Genomic DNA, 24001 nt, shown 5'->3' with positions numbered 1-24001 from the left:
TAAGGTGGGCTATGTAGAAGGTCTTTCTAACCACTTTGGCAATGTGGTTTTCAAAGGAGAGATTGCCATCAACTTGGGCCCCCAGGTCCCTAATAACTTTCTCTGTACTTAATGGGTTTCCGCCTATGTGGTAATTTGTGGGCACATTGTTTTTGCCAAAGGGTATGACTATACATTTTTTGGCATTTAGCTTTAAACCATGGCACTGGCACCAGTTATCTGTCTCTGTGAGACCTTTTTGAAGGATGTTTGTGTCAGCTGGAGAGTTGATTATGGCGCCCAGTTTGCAGTCGTCTGCGAACTTGGTGAGCCATAGTCCTTCCACGTTTGCCTGTACCTCGGAAAAGTATATACCGAACAAGACTGGTCCCAGGACAGAACCCTGTGGGACGCCACTTGTGACCGGTTTCGAGTCGGACATGGCTCCAGTAACTCTCACTCTGTGGGTTCTGTCTTTGAGCCAGTTTGCAACCCATCTTGTGACATAGGGGTTTATATTTAAGCTGGATAGCTTATCTATGATGCCCGAGTGGGGTATTGTGTCAAATGCCTGGACTACCTTCCCTTCATCTATGGCTTTGGTGACTGTTTCGAAGAAGTCAACCAGGTTCAAAAGGCAGGATCTGCCCTTAACAAAGCCGAACTGGGTAGGATCTAGTGTCTGTAGGTCCCCAATGTCTTTGTTTATGAGCTCCATGATGATCCTCTCCATAGCCTTGTAGACTAAGCTAGTCAGGCATATCATGTGGAGAACACTGTTATCACTGAAAAACAGATCTCTTTTGGGGGACAATGTTACTAACAGAAAATATTTTTTCTGAGCAAAAGGGTTCAGTCTACTGCACTTCTAAACCATGCAGCTAAATACATCTCAAAGGAAAAGCTGGTTCCTAACCATTTTAAACTGTCAACCCCCCTTACTTTGCCCTCTGCTGTCCAACTGAAAGTGGGATACTAGACATAGAAAATCTGTGCACAAAAGTTTCAGAATTCATTAACAGCTATTCTGAGAATACTTTTGTCTACATCTCTTTCAAGATATTACAGAAATTAAAATGGAATTAATTTTGAAATTATGCTACTCTGAAGACATTTTGAAAGATAGCCTAACGTTTCAGATAAGCATTTGAAGTATGAGAACAAGAAAATCTAAGTAATATGCTACACTTGTAGACTGAAAAGCCACTACATTCAGTCAAAAATGTAACAAAATTATTTTCCAAGTGTTTATGTAGGAAAAATCCAAATTAAATCCACTCAGCCACTACCAAGGTTCTAGTGTTCCAAACTTTACATGTTACAATATCTATATACTAATGCACTGTGCACTACAACAAAATTATCCATTTTTAGATTTATTTTATTTTTTTTATTTTTATTTAACATTTGTTGACAGGGAATGTCCGACTAGGTTCCATAGAGCCTGTTTTCAGCGGCGGCCCGGGGAGAAATGCTCCAGATGCATGTCTTTGGAATGTGGGAGGAAACCGGAGTACCCGGAGGAAACCCACGCGAACACAGGGAGAACATGCAAACTCCACACAGAAGGCACCCCAGCCGAGAATCGAACCGGAGAACCTCTTGCTGTGAGGTGACAATGTTAACCACTGCACCACTGCTTTGGGAGTTGGACACAAAGACAAAAGCATGCAATTAAAATTTAGTCTCCTGCCTTAAACAGTCCAATTAACTTTATAACAGGAAAAAAAAAAAAAGATGGTAGAGATTGAGTTTCCAGAGTCTCAACAGACCAGTACTGAGGACTTCCGCAGAATACAGACTATACATTTGACACCATTCTCTTTTGCACTTACCCTTCTGAGCAAAGCTGAACAGAAATTCCAAGACAGTTTGACAGTGATGTACATCTCAAAGGCAGAGCAATTTAACCAAATAGCAATACCACTTACAGAACCAGTTGTACTTTTTCTCTCAAAGTTATTTGCTTTGGGAGTTGGACACAAGCAATGTTGAGGGATTCAGTATGAAATGCAATATAATGCTGTGGCCCCTAGATAGAGTCAAAGAAACTTATCTGAGTGGAGGAGGCAGGAAACTCCTCTTGCAAAGTGGAATTTTTGGTGTACACACAATCAAATTTAGTTGCCTCTCAGAACAGGGGGTGTTTTGTAGTCTCCAGAGGGAAAAGTCAGTTCCTCAATGAGCAGAGGAAAACAGGTCAATGGCTCTAGAGGGGTGTCCAACCTTTTGGCTTGCTGGGGCCGCACTGAGTGAACAGAAAGGGTCTTGGGGCCGCATATAAAATATATCATATAGTTAACTCTTTTGTTGCTCCTGAAGACCACAGTCATCCTCCTGGCTGTACTGTAGGTGCATTTGAACAATGAATACATGTAATAAATGCCTAATATTTGCCTTAAAATTCTAATTCTCATTCTAATTCTCTAATCTAACAGTTAACTCTAACATCTTAGTTAATATATATATATATATATATATTTTTTTTCTTACAAATAAACAGATATTCACTATAGCACTAGCATTTCTCACTGGAAAAATCATTCCAGCAGTCCAACTACGTAAAATGTCAACATCAGCAGTCCTACAACACTATAATCCACAAAAATAACCCAACAAATTTGCAATAAAGTAAAGAATTCACATTACTGACTTAATAAAACAATTATGAATAAGCTACATGAGGGTCTCACCCAAACAAATATCTGGTGCCAGAAATATGGCCTCAAGCTAAATGCCAAAAAATGCATCATCATCCCCTTTGAGGAGAGTGATGTCCCCACAAATTATCATATTAATAACAATGTTGTAAGCACGCAATAAGTCGTATGGTACTTGGGCACCCAGGTTGATAGAAACCTGACTTTTGACCATCACGTTATCTCCGTTGTAAGGAAAGCTTTTTACATGGCCCACTTCATTAGTAAGGGTATCTCATCCAGGGACAAGGAGGTCATAACATCCATGTATTCTTCCTTTACAAGAGCCATTATTGAATGCAATGCCCCTTATGGCATGTGCCTCAGCAAAACACCCTGCCAAAAGAAAGACTACAACCATTTCTGACAAAAAAGGTCAAAGGACTAAGTTCACTTAGTTATCCAAACAGACTAAAAAGCTTCTTGCTTTCCTCTGTCTCTCACTGGCCCCTATAAAGTCCATCATTGACTTGCTTTCCAGGCTAAGAAAGATCCTGCCTTAAGAGACTTCCTCTACCTCAGAAATACTGGTTATACTTAAAACACTCACTACAAAGATCATAGCCTTCACTGCAACAAAGAAGCCACTTTTTATGGACAGGTTCTTGACACAAAAACCTTCAACTTCTGTAAAAGGCTCCTCTCATTATCAAACAATGTAGTTCAGCAACACGATGGCTGGATGGATAGCCATAAATGTAGTCCTTGGGTAAGTAGCATAGCCTTCATCAAACCAGATGGAAAATCCACATACTAACCTTTCCCAGCTGGATGGCTAAGATCTAATATTGGTTACTCAAGTCTAGTTGCCCAAGAAGAGGGGCATGTTTAACTAAGAATTCCATTTGCAAAATTATATTCAGTATACATATTAAATCTCTCTCTTACACACACACACACACACACACACACACATAAAAGCCCCTACTTGTAAAATAGGCAACCTCAGTAATCACATGACACCCACTCACTGAATGAAATTGTCTGGAAGTCAAAATATCTGAAAAAAAAATCATAATAGAGATGGATTCATCCATGTAATTTCCCACCACCAAAAGGACCATCAATAAATCAACAAACAACTGCTCGGCAAAAAGTAAATCAATAAGAAAACCATAAACTATAATGCTACATACTGGTGTAAACATATAATTTGTGTCAATCCCCAGGTTAATCCATACCAAAAGATTGTTTCAGAGCTTCAGCTATGTACAAACAGCTTTCTCCTAAAAACTTTACTCATTGATATTTGCCTTGCTGTAATTATACTTGTAAAAAAAAAATGTTTTTAAGTTTATTCTATACCTCAGTGACTCTCACTGTTACGAGATGTAATCCCTGCCATATTGTATGAGTACTACATACATACTTTGCTCTCTCTCTCTCTATGTATTGTATTATATTGTTTTGTGTTATTTTTGGAGCTTTTCTCCCCGGGCCTCCACTGAAAATGGACCTATGTCCAGTCGGACTTTCCCGGTAAATAAATGTAAAATAAAAATAAACTTCCCTCCAATCTAAAGCCATTTGGCTTTCAGACATTTTAATTTGTGCAGAAGTTACTCACAGACTGACAGTTTACTGAGCTGTAATGCTGACCTTCGCTTTTGAAAAGAACAAATTCCCAGACTTTGTCAATAGCTCAAAGTGTAGAGAGGATTATTTATTTATTATATATTTATTTATTTTTGGAAAACATCTTTAAAACTGTTAAATTGATTACACACCCAGAAACACAGAAAAGTTATTATGATTATGTAAACCACATACTGCTGCAAGAAATCAAAGTCACATTAGCACTCTATACTTATGTCCGAACAGATGAATCATACCTGTCAATTCCAAAAGATGTAAAGTAGCTTAATAAGAAGGTTATTTGCAAGGTTACATGACAGTTTATATTGGAAATAAGCAGAGATATTAAAAAGGCTCTGTTTTTCATAATTATGCTGAAAAGTCCTCCAAGGTAAATACAACTTCTGATTTAGTATGGAACCATACCTCTCAACCTTAGAGCAAGAAATCTGGACAAAGCGAAAAATAAAAGTGGGACACAGGCCCAAAAATAGTTATGCATCACAGACACCACTGAAACAACTGTAGCTGCAAACATTATACATCACTTATAATCTTTCTATCCCATTACTGTCAGTTATACATTATATGGCTCATTCAGTCCTGCCTTCTTTTGCATCAAAGAAAACTTTTAGTTATGTACTCACCATAACTTCAGATGTTTGGGATCCATCTCGCCTACATTCTGAATGATGGGTTCGGAGCCGATCCCTCGGCTCCGACTCGGCACGCTTATGCCAAAGAGCGAAGTCTCTTATTGGCTGAGCTTACTATATCCCAGGATGCACCACCAACAGTCCCCCAGATCTAGTTTGTCCGCATACATGCACACATGCATACCCTGCTTATATAACATCGTCAGATGAAACAAGATAAAAACAGTGGAGCTCAAAACCGTTCTATCTCTTCTGATCTGCAAGGCAGGGGAAGGAGGGTGGGTATCAGGAATGTAGGCGAGATGGATCCCAAACATCTGAAGTTATGGTGAGTACATAACTAAAAGATGTTATGTGATCCTATCTCGCCTACATTCTGAATGATGGGACAGCGTGCCTAGCACCTGAATCCTGGGTGGCTCACCGGAAAACACTCCTGAGTACCGTGGAACCAAATGAAGCTCGTCCTTTAGATGCCACATCCAATTTGTAGTGGGAAATGAAAGTGTGCGGGTTGGACCAAGTAGCCGCAGCACAAATTTCGAAATAGCGAGCTTGGAATGAAAAGCTATAGAAGTAGCCATAGCTCTGGTAGAATGAGCTTTGATAGATGATGCAGTTGCTTATTTGAAGAAGAATAGGCCTGAGTTATGCAATCTCTGATCCATTTTGAGATTGTAGCTTTTGTGATGGTTTGGCCCAATTTATTATCTGAGAAGGACACAAACAACTGGTCTGACTTACGAAGTTGTTGGGTCCTGTCTAAATAGAAGCGTAATTGCCTGTGAACATCCAATTTATGGAGAGTGTATTCTGCCTCATTAGAGAATTTTGGAAAGAAAACTGGTAGTTCTAGAGATTGTTGAAGACAGAAACTAGAGCAGACCTTTGGGACAAAGGATGGATTAGGCCTAAGAGATACTCTATCTTTGTGGAAAATCAGATATGGTGGTTTAATAGACAGGGCTTGAAGCTCTGAGACTCTTCTTGCTGAAGTAATAGCCACTAAGAATGCCGCTTTCCATGACAGATATTTTAATTGCATGTAGCAGCCGGTTCAAAAGGGGAGACGTTAATGCGCGAAGCACTAAATCAAGATCCCACGGAGGTGCAGGATGAAACACTGGTGGTCTTAACAGACTCGCACCTTTAATGAATGTTTTGCATAGCCTGCTGCTCATCAAAGGAGGATCCGTGGATTCATGGAATTTAGAGATAGCAGCTAGTTGAACTTTAATAGTTGAGACAGAAGATCCCTGATTAAATAGGGATGTTAAGAATTTCAAAACCTCTGGGACAGGAGCAGTGATAGGATCTAAGCCCTTGAGTTGAGCCCAGATAGCAAACCTCTTCCACTTACTGAGGTACAATTTGTTAGTGGTGGGTTTATGGGCCGAAGACAAAATGTGAACAACTTCCGGTCTAGTGTGTGGCTTCTGACTAAGGTCGGAAGTGGAGGAGCCAAGCTGTCAATTTCAGAGATTGAAGGGACTGATGCCAATGTCCCGACTGATGGATTAGCAAATCCGGGATCAGGTCTAAGGTCCACGGATCGTCCACTGCATGCTTTTTCAGGTAAGGAAACCATATCTGACGAGGCCAGTATGGGGCAATCAGAATCATTGAAGACCTTAGCTGAGAAGCTTTTTGAATGACTTTGGGAAGGAGTGGGATTGGAGGAAAGCATAAAGCAACCCTGTTGGCCAGGGTTGAGCTAGAGCATCCATGGCGGTACTTCCTGATGTGGAATCAAGGAGAAGAACCTTTGGCACTTGGTGTTTTGTGGAGTCGCAAATAGGTCGCAGCACGGCGTCCCCATCTCTTGAAAACCTGGGCTGCTACTGTGCGGTTTAGAGACCATTCGTGAGGAGAGAGAATTGTCCTGCTTAATTTGTCCGCCAATACATTTGACTTTCCGGGATGTGGGTCGCTACCAAGAAGCGGTTGGTAGCTACAGCCCATTCCCACACTCTCATGGCCTCTCTGCAAAGGGGATACGATCTGGTCCCTCCTTGTTTGTTCAGATACCAAACCACCGACATGTTGTCTGTGTGGATGGCGATGATACCCTGAGGAAGGAACTTGTGTAAGGCCTGTAGGGATAGAAGTACAGCCCTCATCTCCAACACGTTGATGTGGAGAAGAGCTTCGTCCGGAAGCCAGGAGCCCTGAACTAGCCTGCCCAGACAATGCCCCCCCCACCCTATCTGGGAGGCATCTGTCGTCAGGGTAACCGCTGGAGGGGGGAGAACAAAGGGTTTGCCCTGATCTAAGTTGGATGTCTGAAGCCACCAGCGCAGGTCCCTTTTGCATATTTCCGTAATCATGATGTGATGATTGAGGGGGAGATCTTGAAAGGTCCATTGAGTTGATAAGAGCCACTGAAGAATCCTCATGTGTAACCTTGCTAGAGGAACTAAAAGTACCGTGGCAGACATAGAGCCTAGAACCTGTAGGACCATCCTGGCTGGGGCTTTGGATCTCGAGATCAGAGCTTGAACTTGTCCCTGTAAGGTTCGGATCCTTTCGGCAGGAAGAAAGACACGCATCAATCTTGAGTCTATCTCTGCTCCTATAAACTTTATGCGCTGAGAGGGCAGCAAGACAGACTTTGACCAATTGAATGTAATCCCCAGGGAAACACCCAGGGAGATGGTGGCTTTGAGGTTGTCCATAAGTAGATGCCTGGTGGTGGCAGTCAGGAGCCAGTCGTCGAGATAGGGAAACACTTGGAATCCAAGGCTCCTCAGGTGAGCCGTCACTACTGCCAAACACTTGGTGAACACCCTGGGGCTGTGGTGAGACCAAAGGGCAGAGCACAAAATTGGTAATGACTGGCTCCCAGGCTGAAGCGCAGATACCTTCTGGACGCCTGATGTATCGGTATGTGATAATAGGCGTCCTTGAGGTCTATGGAGCACATCCAAACATCCTTCTCCAACAACGGGAGAATGGATTGCAACGTGACCATTCGAATTTGGATTTCGTAACGGATAGGTTCAGTCTGCTGAGATCCAATATTGGTCTCAGGTCCCCTGTCTTTTGGCACTAAAAGAACCTGGAGTAATTTCCTGATCCGATTTGGTCTGTGGGGACCGGTTGGATGACTCCTTTTGTAGCAGCTTTGAAGCTTCTGCGGCTGCTATTTCCCTTTGGCTTGGTGATGGGTCCGCGATTCTCTTGGACGGAGGGGTGAGTATTTGAATGGGATGGTGTAACCTCCGGCAATTATCCGAAGCACCCATCTGTCCTGAGTGATTGACTCCCAGGCTTTTAGGTGCTTGGCAACGACACCCGACTGGCTCGAGCAGCACAGCCGGGCAATCCCTCATGTCGTGTGGGAGGCTGAAGAGCCACGAAAGGACTCGCGGTCTCCAGAATTGCGGGGCCCTCTGCCGCCTCTGGGACGGCGTCTCCCTGAAAAATTTCCCGGCCCTCTGCCTCTGGACGGGGAATCTTCCTGCTGTTGGGAGAAAAACTTGCGACATTTTCGAACCACATTTTCCCCTCCTTTGGCCTTGGGGTAAGGCCGAAAGGGAGTGGAATAACGGGCCCCTACGGCAGATAACGTTTTTCCCTCTTGCTCACAGCGGGTAAGGGTGTCTTTCACCTTGGGTCCAAACAATGAGGACCCATCAAAGGGAGCGTCGGCGAAGGAAGACTTGAAGGCCTCCGCAAACTGACACAAGCGGAGCCAGGCCTGTCTACGTAGAGCCACGCCTGTGCCTGCCGCTCTACCCGCCCCTTCGGCCGCATAGGATATGAGCCTCATGGACGAGTTAGCAATTGACGTCAGGATAGCCAACTGAGAGCTAACGGACTGGGCTAGCTGCTCAGGTAGGTTACCCGAGAGAGAGTCTGACAACTCCTTGACCAGATCCCTCTGAAGCCTAGTAAAATGTGCCAAATAATTCAGAGACCTTAAGGTAAAGGCCGCTGAAGTCAGGGTGCGCTTCCCGTACCTATCCATACTCCTAGACTCCTTATTAGGAGGATGGATGGACGTTGAAGCCTCTGCCACGTCCTGCTGTGTAGCAGATGCCACCACCATGGCATCTACAGCCACGCCTTTAGTAAGGAACTCCTTCTCGGGGAGCAGATAAGAATTTGTTTGGACGAGAAGGGACTGGTTCCACAGTATCCGGGTGTTCCCACGCCCTTGACAAACTAAATCCAGAAGCTCGTCAAGGGCGGAGACACCCAGGAGGCGGAGGGCTGAGCCCCAAAGGCCTTGAGGAGCACTGATTCGTCCGCAGAGGGGTTTGGACATCCAGCCTCGTTGTTTGAGGATCTCTAAGATGTCTGCAAAGGAGACATCATCCGAGGACGACTTAGGGACCCCTCTGCATCATCCATATCCGTGTCCGATGTGATAGACTCGGGAGTCCACGTGCTTCCTCTTGCACGATCTCTTCCTTGGGGTTCCTCTGAGATGACTCGAAAAACCCTGAGGGGGAGGGGAAACCCCACTGGGGGTAACCTCAGGCCTCGGGGCTCCGCTGGCCACAGACAGGGGAACTACCAAAGACCCAGTCTCCACGCCCAGGGAAGGTGCCGGTAAAACCGGAGAGATGGCCGAAGAGGATTTGGCCAAGGCACTCCTCATGGCTCTGAAAGCCGGACCTCCAGAATCCTGGGAGCGTCCAGTCTCCGGGGCCATGATAGTAGACGGAAGTCCCGCAGCCGAAGCACCGAGAGGGAGGCTCGGAACCGAAAGCATCGGTCCCGAAACATCACCCTCGGGTCCAGCCGAAGAAGTCCGTGTACCAAACTCGGACCCGAGGGCCCGGGTTGGAGTAAGGGTCGGAGCCGACCCTGAGATCTCCACCGGCTCCAAGAGCACCTGCTCCAACGGAGCCGAAGCAGTCGGAGGAGGAATAGCAATGGGATGGGTCATGGCCATCGGCTCCGAAGCCAACTGGGTCGGAGCCGAAACAAATTTTTGGAAGACTGGGGACTGGAAAAGTCTTTGGAGCACCCTGTCTATATCAGAATCCGACATTCTCGAAGACCGAGAGGAAACAGAACGGGTTCGAAGACCTCTCCCTCGGCCCCAAGGGACTAGGGGACCGGCTCGAGGCGACTCGATGAGAATCGGCCGAGGAAACACACACCAGATTCCATCGGTGCCGAGGTAGACTTCGCCGAGGAGGAAGTGTCTGAGCGGGCGACCCTTGTCGGCTCCGAGAGCAGTGGAGCCGACGAAGGTGACCCGCCTCTCGATGCCCCAGCCATCGGCTCCGAAGCCCGAGGAGTCGATACTGGTGGCATCGAGGCAGACCGTTCCGACCTCGGCTCCGAAGTCTTTGGAGCCGAAGGAGAGGCCTGCCTAGGTCTCTTGGCAGTCGGATCCGACGGACTGGTCGGAGCCGAAGCCCTTTTCTTTTTGGCAGGAGTCGGAGCGGAAGACAAGGCTTCTTCAAAAGAGGGTTTAATCAACCCTTTAAGAATTAATTTATTTTTCCTCTCCTGAAGGACCCTAGAGGAAAAAGCGTGACACACGCTGCATGACTCCTGCAAGTGCTTTGCCCCTAAACAATAAACACAAAGTAGATGGTCATCAGTAACAGACATCTTAAAAGCACATTTAGTACATTTTTTAAAGCCCGAAGGCCTAGGGGCTTGAGACATAATGTTAACAATTCCTGACAGGAAATTTAACCACTGTAGAATCGCCTATGACAAAAAACCGAAGGTTTACAGAAACTGTGTAAAACACAACCTTAGGTGTAATAACCGGGAACTTTAAAGAAACACTAAAAAGTTCAGTTATAAAGTTTGACCGAAAAGGCCCTGGATTGAAAGTGGGGCCAAAACAAACTCTATCCAATCACACACAATACTCAATCGAACACAATTAGCAATAGCAATCGCAATAGCCGTTAAAACGGCTTTTGTGAAATACAAGCACAAAAACTGACAGAAAAAGTAGTTAATAAAAGCTACTCAGCCCAGCCAGCTCGAGACCACGTCCTTGCAGTTAAGCGGCAAACGAGATCTGGGGGACTGTTGGTGGTGCATCCTGGGATATAGTAAGCTCAGCCAATAAGAGACTTCGCTCTTTGGCATAAGCGTGCCGAGTCGGAGCCGAGGGATCGGCTCCGAACCCATCATTCAGAATGTAGGCGAGATAGGATCACATAACATCCATACTTTGAAATGACAAATGCATTAAAAATAATAAATAAAACACATTGCATCAACATCTTGCAACTTCCTACCTGCAAGCAACCACAGAGCTTTTACTGAAACTAGGGCTGCTTGTTTCCCCAGAATGACAGCTCTCCTTAATTAAGTCTAATGGTATACAATCTACCAGTATCTGGACTATCTGAAATAAATTATATTATGGCCTGTAAATTGAAAATACACTTTGTTTAATTAAACTATATTTCTAAGCCCACTTACTATATTTTTCAGTAACATCCCAATATCCATTTCCAGGTCACTTTACAAGACATTGGTAATGGTAGACTTGGCATCCTTCAGAACACCACAGGCCCACGCTAATACACTGTCCATTAAATGTAAATATCCATTCACTGTAAATGGCAAGAAGCTATGTCTTAAAAAAAATCTACTTCTGGCATGCGTACCCAAGTATTAGGTTTTGAAACAAAGAAACATTCTCCACAGTCCGTAAGTCTCTGTCTTTAATAATCATCTACTGTTGCAGCACTCCCAACACATACGCACACACATACACACTAAAATCCCCCAACATTTAAAAAATGACATTGTGCCCACTTGAATTGCCAGTATTGATGATCCGCCAAAGCTATGCTTACTGTTGTCTAATCTACCACTGCTTAGAACCCACCAATAAAAAAACAGTACTAGGTGCTTTTTTGTTTGTCTGAAAAAAACAATACAACTTTATATGCTACAGTCCCACATAGTCAGTCCACTACTGACCCATTAACCCTAGGCTGCTGTCTCATTCTTACTCCCTGGAACTGCATTACCTTGGATGACTACTTTTATTTCCTAAGCAAAAGACACAAATTGGAAGATGAGGCAAAAATCCAGACATTCTTTGAAAATCCATACAGTTAAGAGGTATGAGTTCATCTTCAATACAACACTCTCCCTGTCAGGAAAGCTGCAATTTAATGAAAGTGTACTCTTAATGTATGATATATTTGTGAGCTAACTTGTTTGTGTTCAGTAGATAGACTGATCATTGTTAGCCTCTTTGTGCATGCGTCTCTCTCTGTCATGCACACATATACACACATACACACACACACGCTCTTCTACTTTCACGCACACAATTCTGCTTTCATGCATGCACTTACTCCGTACTTACCTATTAACACAGGTAATTGCTGTCCCTTTCAAAGGCAACAGCGGCAAATCCATACATGAGTCCCTCTTCAGCGAGAACACACACACACACACACACACACACACACACACACACACTGATTGGCGCAAAATAATGGCGTAAACACACTGACCCTTTTTTGGCTCAAAAACAAAACTAGAAGGGTGCTTTGGTGCATGCGCACAGAGACATTAGCGTTACAGGTCACGGGAGCGAAAAACACAAAACAAAAAAAGTGTTTTGGGGCATGAGTGCATCGATGTTGCAGTTAGAGGTTGAGGGCCGCATGGAAGAGCTCTGAGGGCCGCAGGTTGGACATGTCTAGACAGAGAGAGAGAGAGGGAGACAGGCAATCAGGCCTAGACAGAGAAGACCATAGGGGTGAACTTGACTACATAAGTTAGTGAAGTTAAGAGACCACATTAACAAAAACTAACAGAAGTACAAGTGAGGGTTTGGAAAGGACTTTAAGGAGCAGGCTGACACAGCACTGGCAGCTTCCATTACAAAGTAGTAACAATAGTCTAGAACAATGCTACAACCAAAGACTGGAAACAAAGGCATTAAAACTGAAGAAAGGTTAAAGCTGCATCTAAAATCGAGGCTTTCTGATCGTATGTTCTAGGATTTTTTTACAATATATTTTTATAATGTATTATATGATTAAATTTGTTGTCCTGATCGATTATCAGCTAGAGAGTCTTTTGTATGGAGACATGAATGAATGGGCGTACCTTCGTTGAAGGTTGTGCGTCAGGGCCGGCAACTCGGCATGTAAAAATCTACTGCCAATCATGAGCGGACCGGAGTTCTGCTGTGGCGACCCCTAACCGGGAAAAGCCGAAAGACACAAACATTATATGATTACATTTTGTAAATATACGTACATTTAAGTTAATGCACTTTTTTATTTAGTATTTGATTTAAGCATTCATGAGTGGTGCTTTTTTATTGGAAGGTTGGGGATGGAGGTTAACTGTTGGACTAATTAGGTTGTTAGTTTGGGTATTTAATGTGGTTGTTTGATTTTAGGTGTATTTTAATGAAGTCCTGTATACACTGGATGAAAGCTCTTAATAAATTTATCTGTAGTGCGGTCCCTAGCCTCGTCACTTTTTGTCACTAAAGAAAGGTTGATTTTTTTTTTGCCTCTGAAGTAAAACAGTATTTTGAAAAATCTTTATCACTAAAACATGTTTAATGCAAGAACTGAACTTTGTATATGTGATACAGTTATACAGATATGAGAGAATAATAGTTAAAGTCAAACTAAAATGGCAGCTACTTTGTGTTTAATGCAAGAAGTGAACCAACTACATATGATCCAGGTACACAAATACAGAAGCATAACTGTCAAAATAAAACTGAAATGCCAGCTACTGATGAAATACAGCAGAGTGGTGATGCCCATTTAAGTCTAGTATAACAAAATGCATAGACTTTGAATCAAAGTATTCCTGATATACATAAGCAAAGGGTGTTACACAGACATGTTGTACAACTGTGTACAATAAAACCTTGTTGGAGAATGTTAATAATCAAAGTGCAATTCAGACTGACACTGAAAGGTTAAAATAGTGTTACTGACAGGCAGGGAATTTTCGAGAAGGTCAGTGAGACTTCAGCTGAGAGTGCACTAACTGCTTAATAAGAAAATGTTTAAACTGCATACTAAATTATAAAAAATACCTGATGAGAAAATGGGGTCTACAGTAAATGAACGAAAGTTCATATAAGCGAGCGCTCTGAGTGAAACTCCCAGACATCGAGATGCATGTTGTGTGATCGGAGTCCAGTGAAGACTGGAGTATTTGCCCTTTCCTCACTGTAGTGCGATCTCGCAGTTGGAATATATATTTAGTGGGGGGGGGGGCACAACCCCCCCCCCCCCACAATATTGTTTTCAATGTCCGGGATTTTCTCTCATTGAGCGTTCGCTTATATGAACTTTTATTCATATAATATAGACCGGAGAAATGTTATGGGGCAAGAATGCAAACTGTATAAGAAACTGTTTCTGAGCCTGAAAATAAAACATCAAAATTGCATCCTGAGCTCGAGTTGTTAACAGCTTCCCTTACTGAAAAAGTTATAAAAGTAAACACTTCAGTCTGAAGCCGTATCTAAGATGGTTAGAACAGATAATGCTTCAGTTCAGAAGCTAGATAATAATGAAACAAAGAGGATTTACAGGGACTTGATCTGTCTGAGATGTCAAAAACATGCAAAAGATCACAGAAGTTAGCGTACCTGAAAAAGATGAATTGCAAAAGCAACCGTTGGTGAGTGATGTTGCTAAAGACAAAGCATTGATTATGAGGCTGGGGCAGACGGTCTCAAATACAGAACAGTTGGTTCAGTGTGAAAACCTATGTATGAGTAAATGGGGGGGGGGGGTTATTTTCTTTTCAAGATGATCACACAAAGTTAGTAGCTAACTTTTCACACTGGAAAGACCAAAAAAGCAAGAATTGAGTTGTCCACATAAAGACATCTGAATCGTTGGATGAAGGTATTTTCTCAGAAGAAAAGAAATCTTGACTAAAACATCTGTTAGGGCTTACTGAACAAGATGCAGGTAATGGAGAAAACAGTCATGAGTTTCAGGAGAACAACACTTTCAGTATTCCAAGACCAACTGAATGTTCTTGAGGCAAAGAAATACAGAGTGAAGTATTGCAAGACAACTGAACAGACCGATGGTCTAAATCAAAAAGTTGTTTGTTTTACATATTTTATTAAAGTGGAGTCAGCTGCTGTGGTTCTGCTGTTTTTTTTCTTCTGCTTTGCACGTATATTCTGGCCTGGACATTTGGTTCTTGATGGTGGATATTACTCTGCTTGTGTGTTTTTTTACATCTACACCTACACATGGCAGTAAGTGTCTCCCTGGAACTGGATTACAATCCTACCAATGAACCCTTGCAGCAAAGATGGAATAGAATAACAAATAGGAAAACCCTCTCCTTTGTTTAATGTTTGAAGGTAATACCTCTGCTATTTCTCAGCCTAATTGTAATGAGTATGAAGACTTAATTTCAGCATTGAGAAATTTAGAAAATAACTTATACAAATTAAAACGCTTTACCTGGCAATGCTTACACTTGGAAGCGTGCCTACATTTTCGTATTATCCCTAGGGGTATATGTGTACTATGTATGCCGACGTATGGAGAAACATACCCCGAATTCTTAAAAAAGTGGCAAAAACTCAATCTTGATTTTGCATTCAGCTATATCAAATTATTGTTAGAATATTTCCAACCCTTAGAAGAAGATTTGTCTCGTTCTACTCAATTGGCTCACTCAGAACTTTTAGCACATTACAAGGGGGAAACATACTTGAACATGATAAACAATGTCATTTCCAACATTTTATTACATGAAATGAGGCTGCAGCAAACCAAACAGAAGAAGTTGCAGAGAGAGACCATCAAGATTTTTGTCTGAGAAATGTGTTTGTTTGGCGGAGAGTGACTAATTCTCAGAATGATAGTATACCATCTCATAGCAATGCATCTATGGTTCATACTTCAGACACACACCCCAGTGCTTCAGTGAATGAATCGGGAACTGCATGTGGCATTCCTGTTGCACAGGAGAATGATCCTTCCTCCATTGTTGAAGCCTCTATAGAAAATAAAAATCTTTTGAGTAGTTGTACTCCACCACAGAACCAACAAGTACTTGCACTTATCAAATTAGGGACCAGACCGAAAGTGCAGGGAACCCTAAGTATGGAGAATTTTTTTACCACTCCCAGTGAAACAATGGAGACAGCAATACACATGTTCCAACAGCAGAGGGAGACAAAAATGGAAACACTCAGCCGAGAGGTTTCCAAAGAACAGGAAAATTAAACAAATGGGTTAGTTGTAAACTTGTCGCCTCATATACTGACAGAGGAACAACTTTCTGTATTAAACAGAGGTTTGTTGTTTGTGCCAGCAGTACCAGCACAAGTAAGTGACATACTAACTGACTTGAAGCTTTTTGCACGCAATATAACTTTGAAATTGCAGTTTAATCAAACAGAAAGTACTGTTTATAATGTTTGTAGGAGACCCAGTAATTTTATACCAACTATACCACCGCATATTGACTCGTTTATACAAATATGTGAGAAGGAGATTGTGAGAGAATGTACTTACTGCAAAAGAAGGATTTTTATAACAAACTTTACAGAGTGGCAAGAGTTAGGTAGCCTCCAACATGTTTGATATTCCTATAAGACCTGTGGATAAAGGTAGTGCGACTGTCTTAATGAATAAATCAGACTATACGAATGCTACAGAAGTGCTTTTGGATGACTAACACCTACAGTAAAATAACATGGTTGCAACTGTAGAATATAACTACTACCATCAGTAACTGTCTTTATAACTTACTAATGAGTAGACAGATAGATGAAGATATGTAGAATTTTTAGAATGTTACTTATCCAACTTTACCACTCCTTAAAGGTCTACCCAAAATACATAAATCCTTGACAACACCTCCAATGAGACCCATAATATCCGGTGAAGGATGGGCAACCGAACCTTTTTCCATATATGTGGAAAGCAAATAAAAACATTATTTTGAGTATTCCTACCATTTTAAGGGATACTCCTCAATTTTTGAGTGATTTGAATGAATATAATGTGACAGATGGGATGACAACTTGTTTAACTGCAACTCTAGATGTTAAAAATTTATTTACATGTATATCAAATGATTATGGTTTTGAAGCTATAAGAAGTATTTTGACAGAGAAGAGTGTCTTCACTAATGACACTATACCCATGATATGTACATTTCTTGATTTGATTTTGTGTAATAATGTTTTTCTGTTTGAGAAACAGCTATATTTGCAAAAATGGGGTGTCGCCATGGGCAACCCCATGAGCAAATTCTTATGCCAATCTAGTGATGTATTTTTGGGAATGTCTACATCTTTACAATCATGTGCTCAGTAATAACATCAAACTGCACAGGCATTTTGTAGATGATGTTTTTATTTTGTGGGCAGGGGGAGAAGTCCTTCATGAGTTTATTACTTATCTTGAATCTACAACAGAATTTTTGAGGTTCACTGTCTCCAGTTTTTATTCTAATATTGATGTTTTTAAACATTTCTCTTACGAGAGATGCAGAAGGTAGAATTAATACATCCCTCTTTAGAAAACCATGCTGGCGCAATGGGCTGCTATCGAATGATGGTATGCATCTCAGGCACGTTTTCCTCAATATAGTAAAAAGTCAGTATCTAAGGATCAATAAGATTTGTAATACTGAAGAACTGTCAAAAGAAAACGACATGTTAGGGAAATTATTTGGGGACACAGGATACAATAAACATATGGTAAACACCATAAAAACAAGGACAGTTACCAGTAGACTTGATACACCCTCTAATACTACAAATATGAATACTCCCAAGAAAACTGGTCACATAAAAATAAAAAGCATGGAGAAGGTATCTTTTGTCACTAAATATGCCAACAATGATAGACTGGTAAGGGACATTATAAACGAGCACTGGAGTATGCTCACTGTGGATAGACCCACAGCCAAAGTAGTAGGAGATATACCTAGTTTCATATACAGAAACAGTTGCAATTTAAAACAATTATGCAATGGCAAACAGAAACACTCAATGGAAGGAAGATGAAATGACACCTACCCCTGCAGGAACTGTAGGATCTGTAACATTATAATGAAGAAACAAGAATTTATCCATCCTTACATACCTTTTGAACTTCAATCCAGATTTTATGCAGATTGTAACACTCTAAACATAATATATTTAGCTATTTGTGATGTATGCTCTTGTTTCTATGTAGTGAAGACCATACAGCCATTAAAGGACAGGACCAGTAGACATTTGTATGAGATTAAACAAAGAATATGAAGAATGCCTTAGCAAGACATATTTTGGAGCTTTAGTTTTAGAGTTTTACAAAAAGTTCACAAAAACTTAAGAGGTGGGGACAATAATTTTTTAGAACAGCTAGAGTTAAGGTGGATTTTAAGACTACGGGCACATCTCTATCCTGTCTTAAATAGCAGTGTTAGCATCAAGCCTGTTTTAAATGCTGGTAGACTTAAAAGCATTAAAATGCTAAGATAATTGGTCGATTGAATGACTGTGTTTTTATGCTGATAGGCTGTTGAACTATATATAATGATGTATGTTTTAAACCATTGTATTAGGATCTAAAGAAGTGTACAAATACGTGAAAGCGCTTGTCCTTTGTTTTACATATTTTATTAAAGTGGAGTTAGCTGCTGTGGTTGTCCTGCTGTTTTTTCTTCTAAATCAAAAACTGGGAGAAACAAAATGCTGACAATCACTGACTGAGAGCTTCAGTTACAATGTCAAAGATTAAAAAAAACAGGAAAGTCTAAAGCCAAGGAATGGAAACACAGATGCTCAACTTGAAAAAGGCCAAGTTTTTCTGTTATTCATTGTTTCTAAAGTCAAACAGGTATGTTTAAAAGTCTTTACCATTAAAAGTGTGAGTTTAATGTAAGAACCGACCTTTATGTTTGGTAAACCCACTGGAAACCTTTAGTATTTTCATTCTTAATGGTGGAGATGCATGCTGAATTAAATTAAATGTTGCAGTGGTGTAAACGAGTGCTCTGAGTTGAATTACCTGAGACCTTAACAAAAATAGGATACACTACTTCAGAGTAGGTTTGACTACTAAAAGAAATGCGCAACTATCACCATGTTTCAGTAACTCTATAGTGCCTATACTCAAATATTTTTGGGTTAATCTCTCAATGGACATTAATTCAGAAGAGGAACACTTGTACAGTTCCCGAAAGATTAAGCATTACACCCTGTGCATTTGCAAATACAAAATCATGCATATGCATACACGTTACAGCTCCATACCAAAAAAGTAACAAAATCAAAATCACCAAAACAAAGATTAACTGGAAAGAACACTGCTGGCACTATATGCTAAAAACAGAATCTGTGTGTGCATGTACATGAAAAAGGAAAGCATCAGCATTATAAACATTTATGTCCTGGTAACTTAAACAATCACGTTTTATGTTGCAAAAGTCTGCTGAGACACTTCCAAAGAAGAAAACATCAATTTGCAAAGATGGCTACACGAATACAAATTAGGAGATTTCTCAAATTTTACTGGACAGTGGTACAGGCAGTGTGACTGAATGAGCCAAATATTATTTACAGGGCACACAGGTCCAACTAATGTAGTCATGCCAGACACAACTGTCTTATTATATACAGGAAGGGATGCACAGTAATGAGGGAAAACACCCAACAAGGAGGGATTGTGGGACACTGTCCCTTGTACGTATTTGTGTTGGTAGAATACTGAAAGGGATTTTCACAGCAATCACAAAATTACCAAGCAGTTGACAGGTGAAATCACATTGGTGGCACTGACTTGGATGAACTCTACACGCTGGAGAGGCAATGAGTGTAGGGAGGTCTAAGCATCTGGAAGACTGCTTTATCACAGGGGGTTGGGATGCCCAGAGTCTGTGGTGTGGGCCAGGGTTGTTCTCCGCACACCTGAAACACTAACATGGTACAAAAGTAAACAGTAAGTCAGCTGAAGTTAAGCTGTTGAACAGTAGCAAAGAGAGTTTGCAAACATAAGGAGTTCTACTTGCAAAATGTTTAGAATCTAAGTCAAGCAACATTTTTCTTACTTATATATATATATATATATATATTTTTTTTTTGAACATTTATCTGTATTAGTTATTGTTACACTCCTGTGCTGCTACATTTTGTATGGACAAATGTCATATAAACAATCACTTTATTCACTGCTGATATTTAAGGACATAAATAATAATTTTTCTCTGTATGTTAGCCATGTTTTGTCAATATGACTTCAAGGATATTTGTATCCAAAAACAATGCTTTAAATCCACTAAACAGAATATGTGTATCTAGTGCTATTCAAGCCTGGTAAGAAAACTCAAGCTCCTTAAAAATAAAACATCTATGCTTTACATTTTCGAAGACATTTTAAATGAAGCAAACTAATGACCTTTGTTTACTAGTTAACAACAAAATGAAAGAAGAGTAAATCATATTTTAAACTGCATGAATTATTAAAATCTCCTTTGCATAACTACTATGCAAACTTTATAATTATCACCCTAGAACTAGTATGCAACATTTAGTCACCCAACCAACAGTGCTTCCAGACTAGGTCTGAAAAAGGTTCACATGGATTAGTGCTAGACTGATAGTACAGTTGTGTAGGTAAACTTACTGTAACAGTAAATACTTGAATAACCGCTGCTACGGTAGCCTTTGCTACATGTGTTACAGCCACTAGTGTCAGTAGCACAACAAGTAACACATTCAGCTTTGGTGCAGAAGGCTGTGGGTTCTATTTCCACACTAAATAGACTGATTACTGACACTGCTGTGCAGCATAATGGGGTGCTGCACTCCTGAGTGTGCCATCTTTCAGATGAGATGCTAAACCAAGGCCCCATCTGCTTGAGGTGGTGGTAGCGCAGGTGGATGTAAAAGATCCCACAGCATCTACTGAAAGGACTAGGGGAAATTCCTAATCAAATTTTCACTAGTAGTATAAATACCACTTCGGTGGTCTCCCCTGAAAAGAGGCTAACGGTCTAGTGGGGCTTACCCGATCAAAAAGGATGGATAAATAAATCTTATGAACATAACCCATACAGCCAAGGTTACTGCAACAGTCATCAAATGATAAACATAGATTGATGAAATGGATACACAGAGAGACAGATAGATAAACCTGAACTGTACCAGTGACTCTTATAACACACTTGTAGATTCAGATAAGGTCATTTGAACTTTCCCATGGATTCATTTTCCAAGGTGAAGCAAAAAACAGGCTTCATTCAAGTATAAGAGCCTACAATTATGTTCAGCACTACTGAATATCACATTATAATAACATGATCACAATATCAACATAATTTAATAACATGTATTACTAAAAGGGCATCAATAAAGTCAGTATGTTCAGCATCTTCACAGACATTTAAGTAGTTAAACAGTCTTGTAACTAGTTACAAAATAAACGGATACATCTAAACTTAGTTTACATTTTGCTGTGGATATGTGCTCAGTAGTGCTACTTTGGCAGGAGCACAGGGGTGCTGAACTAAACTTTCTCAATGATTTGGGTACAAAAATATCACAAAGATTTTTAACAGTTGCAAATCAAGTAAGAGGAATACCAATTGTAAATCATAACTAGCCTTTTTTTTTGGAAAGTTGCTGGCCTATTTTCTACCATGGAAGACCTACTGTCAGTTTCAGAAATATTGCTAATCAGCAATAGAACACAAGGCTTAAGCCTGAGCATATTACTCTTTAATAGAGTCACTGGAAGACACCGCTGTTAAACCACACTGTACAGAAAGCACGTGTTTGAAAGAGTTTTAAATTCCTACTGCAACAGTGCTCACGACTGTTAAGACTTTGTGGTGTAAAGTTTGTTACTAATTTGGCTTGATTTCTTTTTTTGTTAAAATTGTTTTGTTTTAAAAGTAGTATTTAAAGTGATCATGTGACTATCTTGATTCTGCAGCCTGAATATTCACTACTTGTCACTACCATGGCCATCATTTTCATCACTGGCTCTTAATTATCACCCCCTCTTTTCCTTCCAAAAATTCATTTGTCTCCTTCATTAAACTGAACAGCAGTGATATCTTGAGTGACTATAAAATAAATTTTGCCATGCAGAAAAGTTAATTATGCATTCCAAACCTGGTCGCTGTAATCCTCTGGGAATTGCCTCCGCACCTCAGGATCTGTAAATAATTGACAGATAATATTAATTGGCTTTGGATTAGCGAACAAGCAGAGTATCACACATTAATATTTGATCAGAAGATGATAGCAGCCCTGGCAGGGGATCCAAAGAGGGGCAGCTGAGTCTGCTATGCTGAGAAGAGTAAGGAAGGGCCATTCAAGGCTCTCCCCTTTACCCTCCTCCTTAAAGAAAAAAGAACAAGTATTGCTACTTCTGTTAGCTTGAGGCTGCTATCTATTCTAGCCTCCTACCAGCTGCAAACTACCACACAGGAGTCGTGCCATAAGAAATCATAACTTCTAAACTTGCTTTGATTATTTTATCAGTTACCTTGTTCAGCCAAGTACAGACAAAAGACAATAAATACATGCACTAAGGAAGCTCCATTTGCTATTTATTTTCCAACATTTTTTATCAGTTTCACAGACAAAAAAAGAGAGTTCTTAGGAGCAATGCATACAAATATGCATATGCAGTAACATTCTTTTCATGCACAGGCAAGGAAAATATTCAGAACTATTTTACAAGGCTAATTAACACAGCAGTAAAACTTTTCACAGCATGCATAATGACTGCATTAAAGATTTAAAATTATGAAAAGATGAAGAACACGTAAACTGCAGATAACCTCCTCTGTCAACCAGCATATGCTTCTGTTCAGTCTGCTAATGCATTTATGCATTACTAAAGGAAGCACTATATAAGCCTCAAATGTGATGTCAACACTCGTTTAACAACACCTAAGGAAATATACTGTACTTATACATATACACAGTTAAGGACAATTAAATGCATCTACTATGCTATTTTTCCTACAATCTTGCAAAATCACAGAAATATCTCCCTGGTTTTTCCTTCTTAGTTAAAAGGTCCTGCTAAAAATGTCTCTAGCATTCGTTAACATTTTCAATGTGTGATCATATTCCACCTGTATGAAGTCTTGCATCCACACAAATTTCTGAGAATATTTTCTTCTGTAGCCTACATCTAACAATTCCCCAAGCCTGTGTAGTAAATTCTCATTTCTAAACAAACCATTTACTAAAAGATGTAGTTTGCCTGCCTCTTGTTCACAGTGTTCAGATATTTGAAGGATTACGTCATGTTCCTTCACCTCTGCTTTCCCTGAAGTTAAACAGCAAAATGCCATTCATTTCTAATGTCTATGAGTCGAGCTATTTTCATTTAACAAGGTTCACCTTCTCCATAATTCTTTAGAGATTTGACATCAGAATATATATAAATGTGTGTGTGTTTTATATATATATATATATATATATATATATATATATATATATATATACATACACACACACACACACACACACACAAATATATATATATATATATATATATATATATATATATATATATATATATGGATTCTTATTACAAGAATGAAAGTTCACTACTTCAAACTTGTAATAGGAAGTCTCACTTCTGCGAAAGTTCACTTTAACGAAAGTAAACTTTTGCGTAAGTGCACTTCACTGAAAACACTGCAGCACAGTGGAGGACATAAAAAACAAGCTATGTTCTCCACTATGATGCAATAGTCACAGACCTTAGGGTTACGGCAAGGGTTAGGGTAAGGGGATAGTTAGTAAAGCTATCACCTTACCCTAACCCATGCCCTAACCCTAAGGTTTGTGACTATCGCACCACAGTGGAAGACATCACTATGTCCTTCACTGCACTGCAGTCGTCACAGACCTTAGGGTTAGGGCACAGGTCATGGTAAGGGGATAGCCCTACGGACTATCCCCTTACTATGACCCCGTGCCCTAACCCTAAGGTCCGTGAGTACTGCACGGAAGTTCAGTACAACACCCGTTCGTTGTACTGAACTTCGCTAAGTGCACTTTCAATTAAGTGCACTTTTGCTGCAGTGAGCATTCCATGCACTATTTCGAATTAGTGAAAATTCGATCTAGTGTATGGAACCCATACATATATATATATATATATATAT

At 40.6% G+C, this 24001-nt stretch overlaps 1 protein-coding gene across 4 annotated transcripts in view; it reads right to left on the bottom strand.

The window, feature by feature from the left end:
- The window catches only part of DENND1A (DENN domain containing 1A), a 4751104-nt gene that overhangs the window by 3729160 nt on the left and 997943 nt on the right, over window positions 1-24001 (bottom strand). For all 4 annotated transcript variants that reach the window (XM_044058260.1, XM_044058262.1, XM_044058261.1 and 1 more), the window contains exon 3: window positions 21984-22027. In XM_044058260.1, the coding sequence (XP_043914195.1) occupies window positions 21984-22027 (44 nt within the window). The remainder of the gene's footprint in view (window positions 1-21983; window positions 22028-24001) is intronic.

The sequence above is a fragment of the Protopterus annectens genome, chromosome 16.part0 (assembly GCF_019279795.1).
Source record: "Protopterus annectens isolate FY-2018-M chromosome 16.part0, PAN1.0, whole genome shotgun sequence".
Classification (NCBI taxonomy): Eukaryota; Metazoa; Chordata; order Ceratodontiformes; family Protopteridae; genus Protopterus; species Protopterus annectens.
This window is presented reverse-complemented; position numbering and strand designations above follow the sequence as displayed.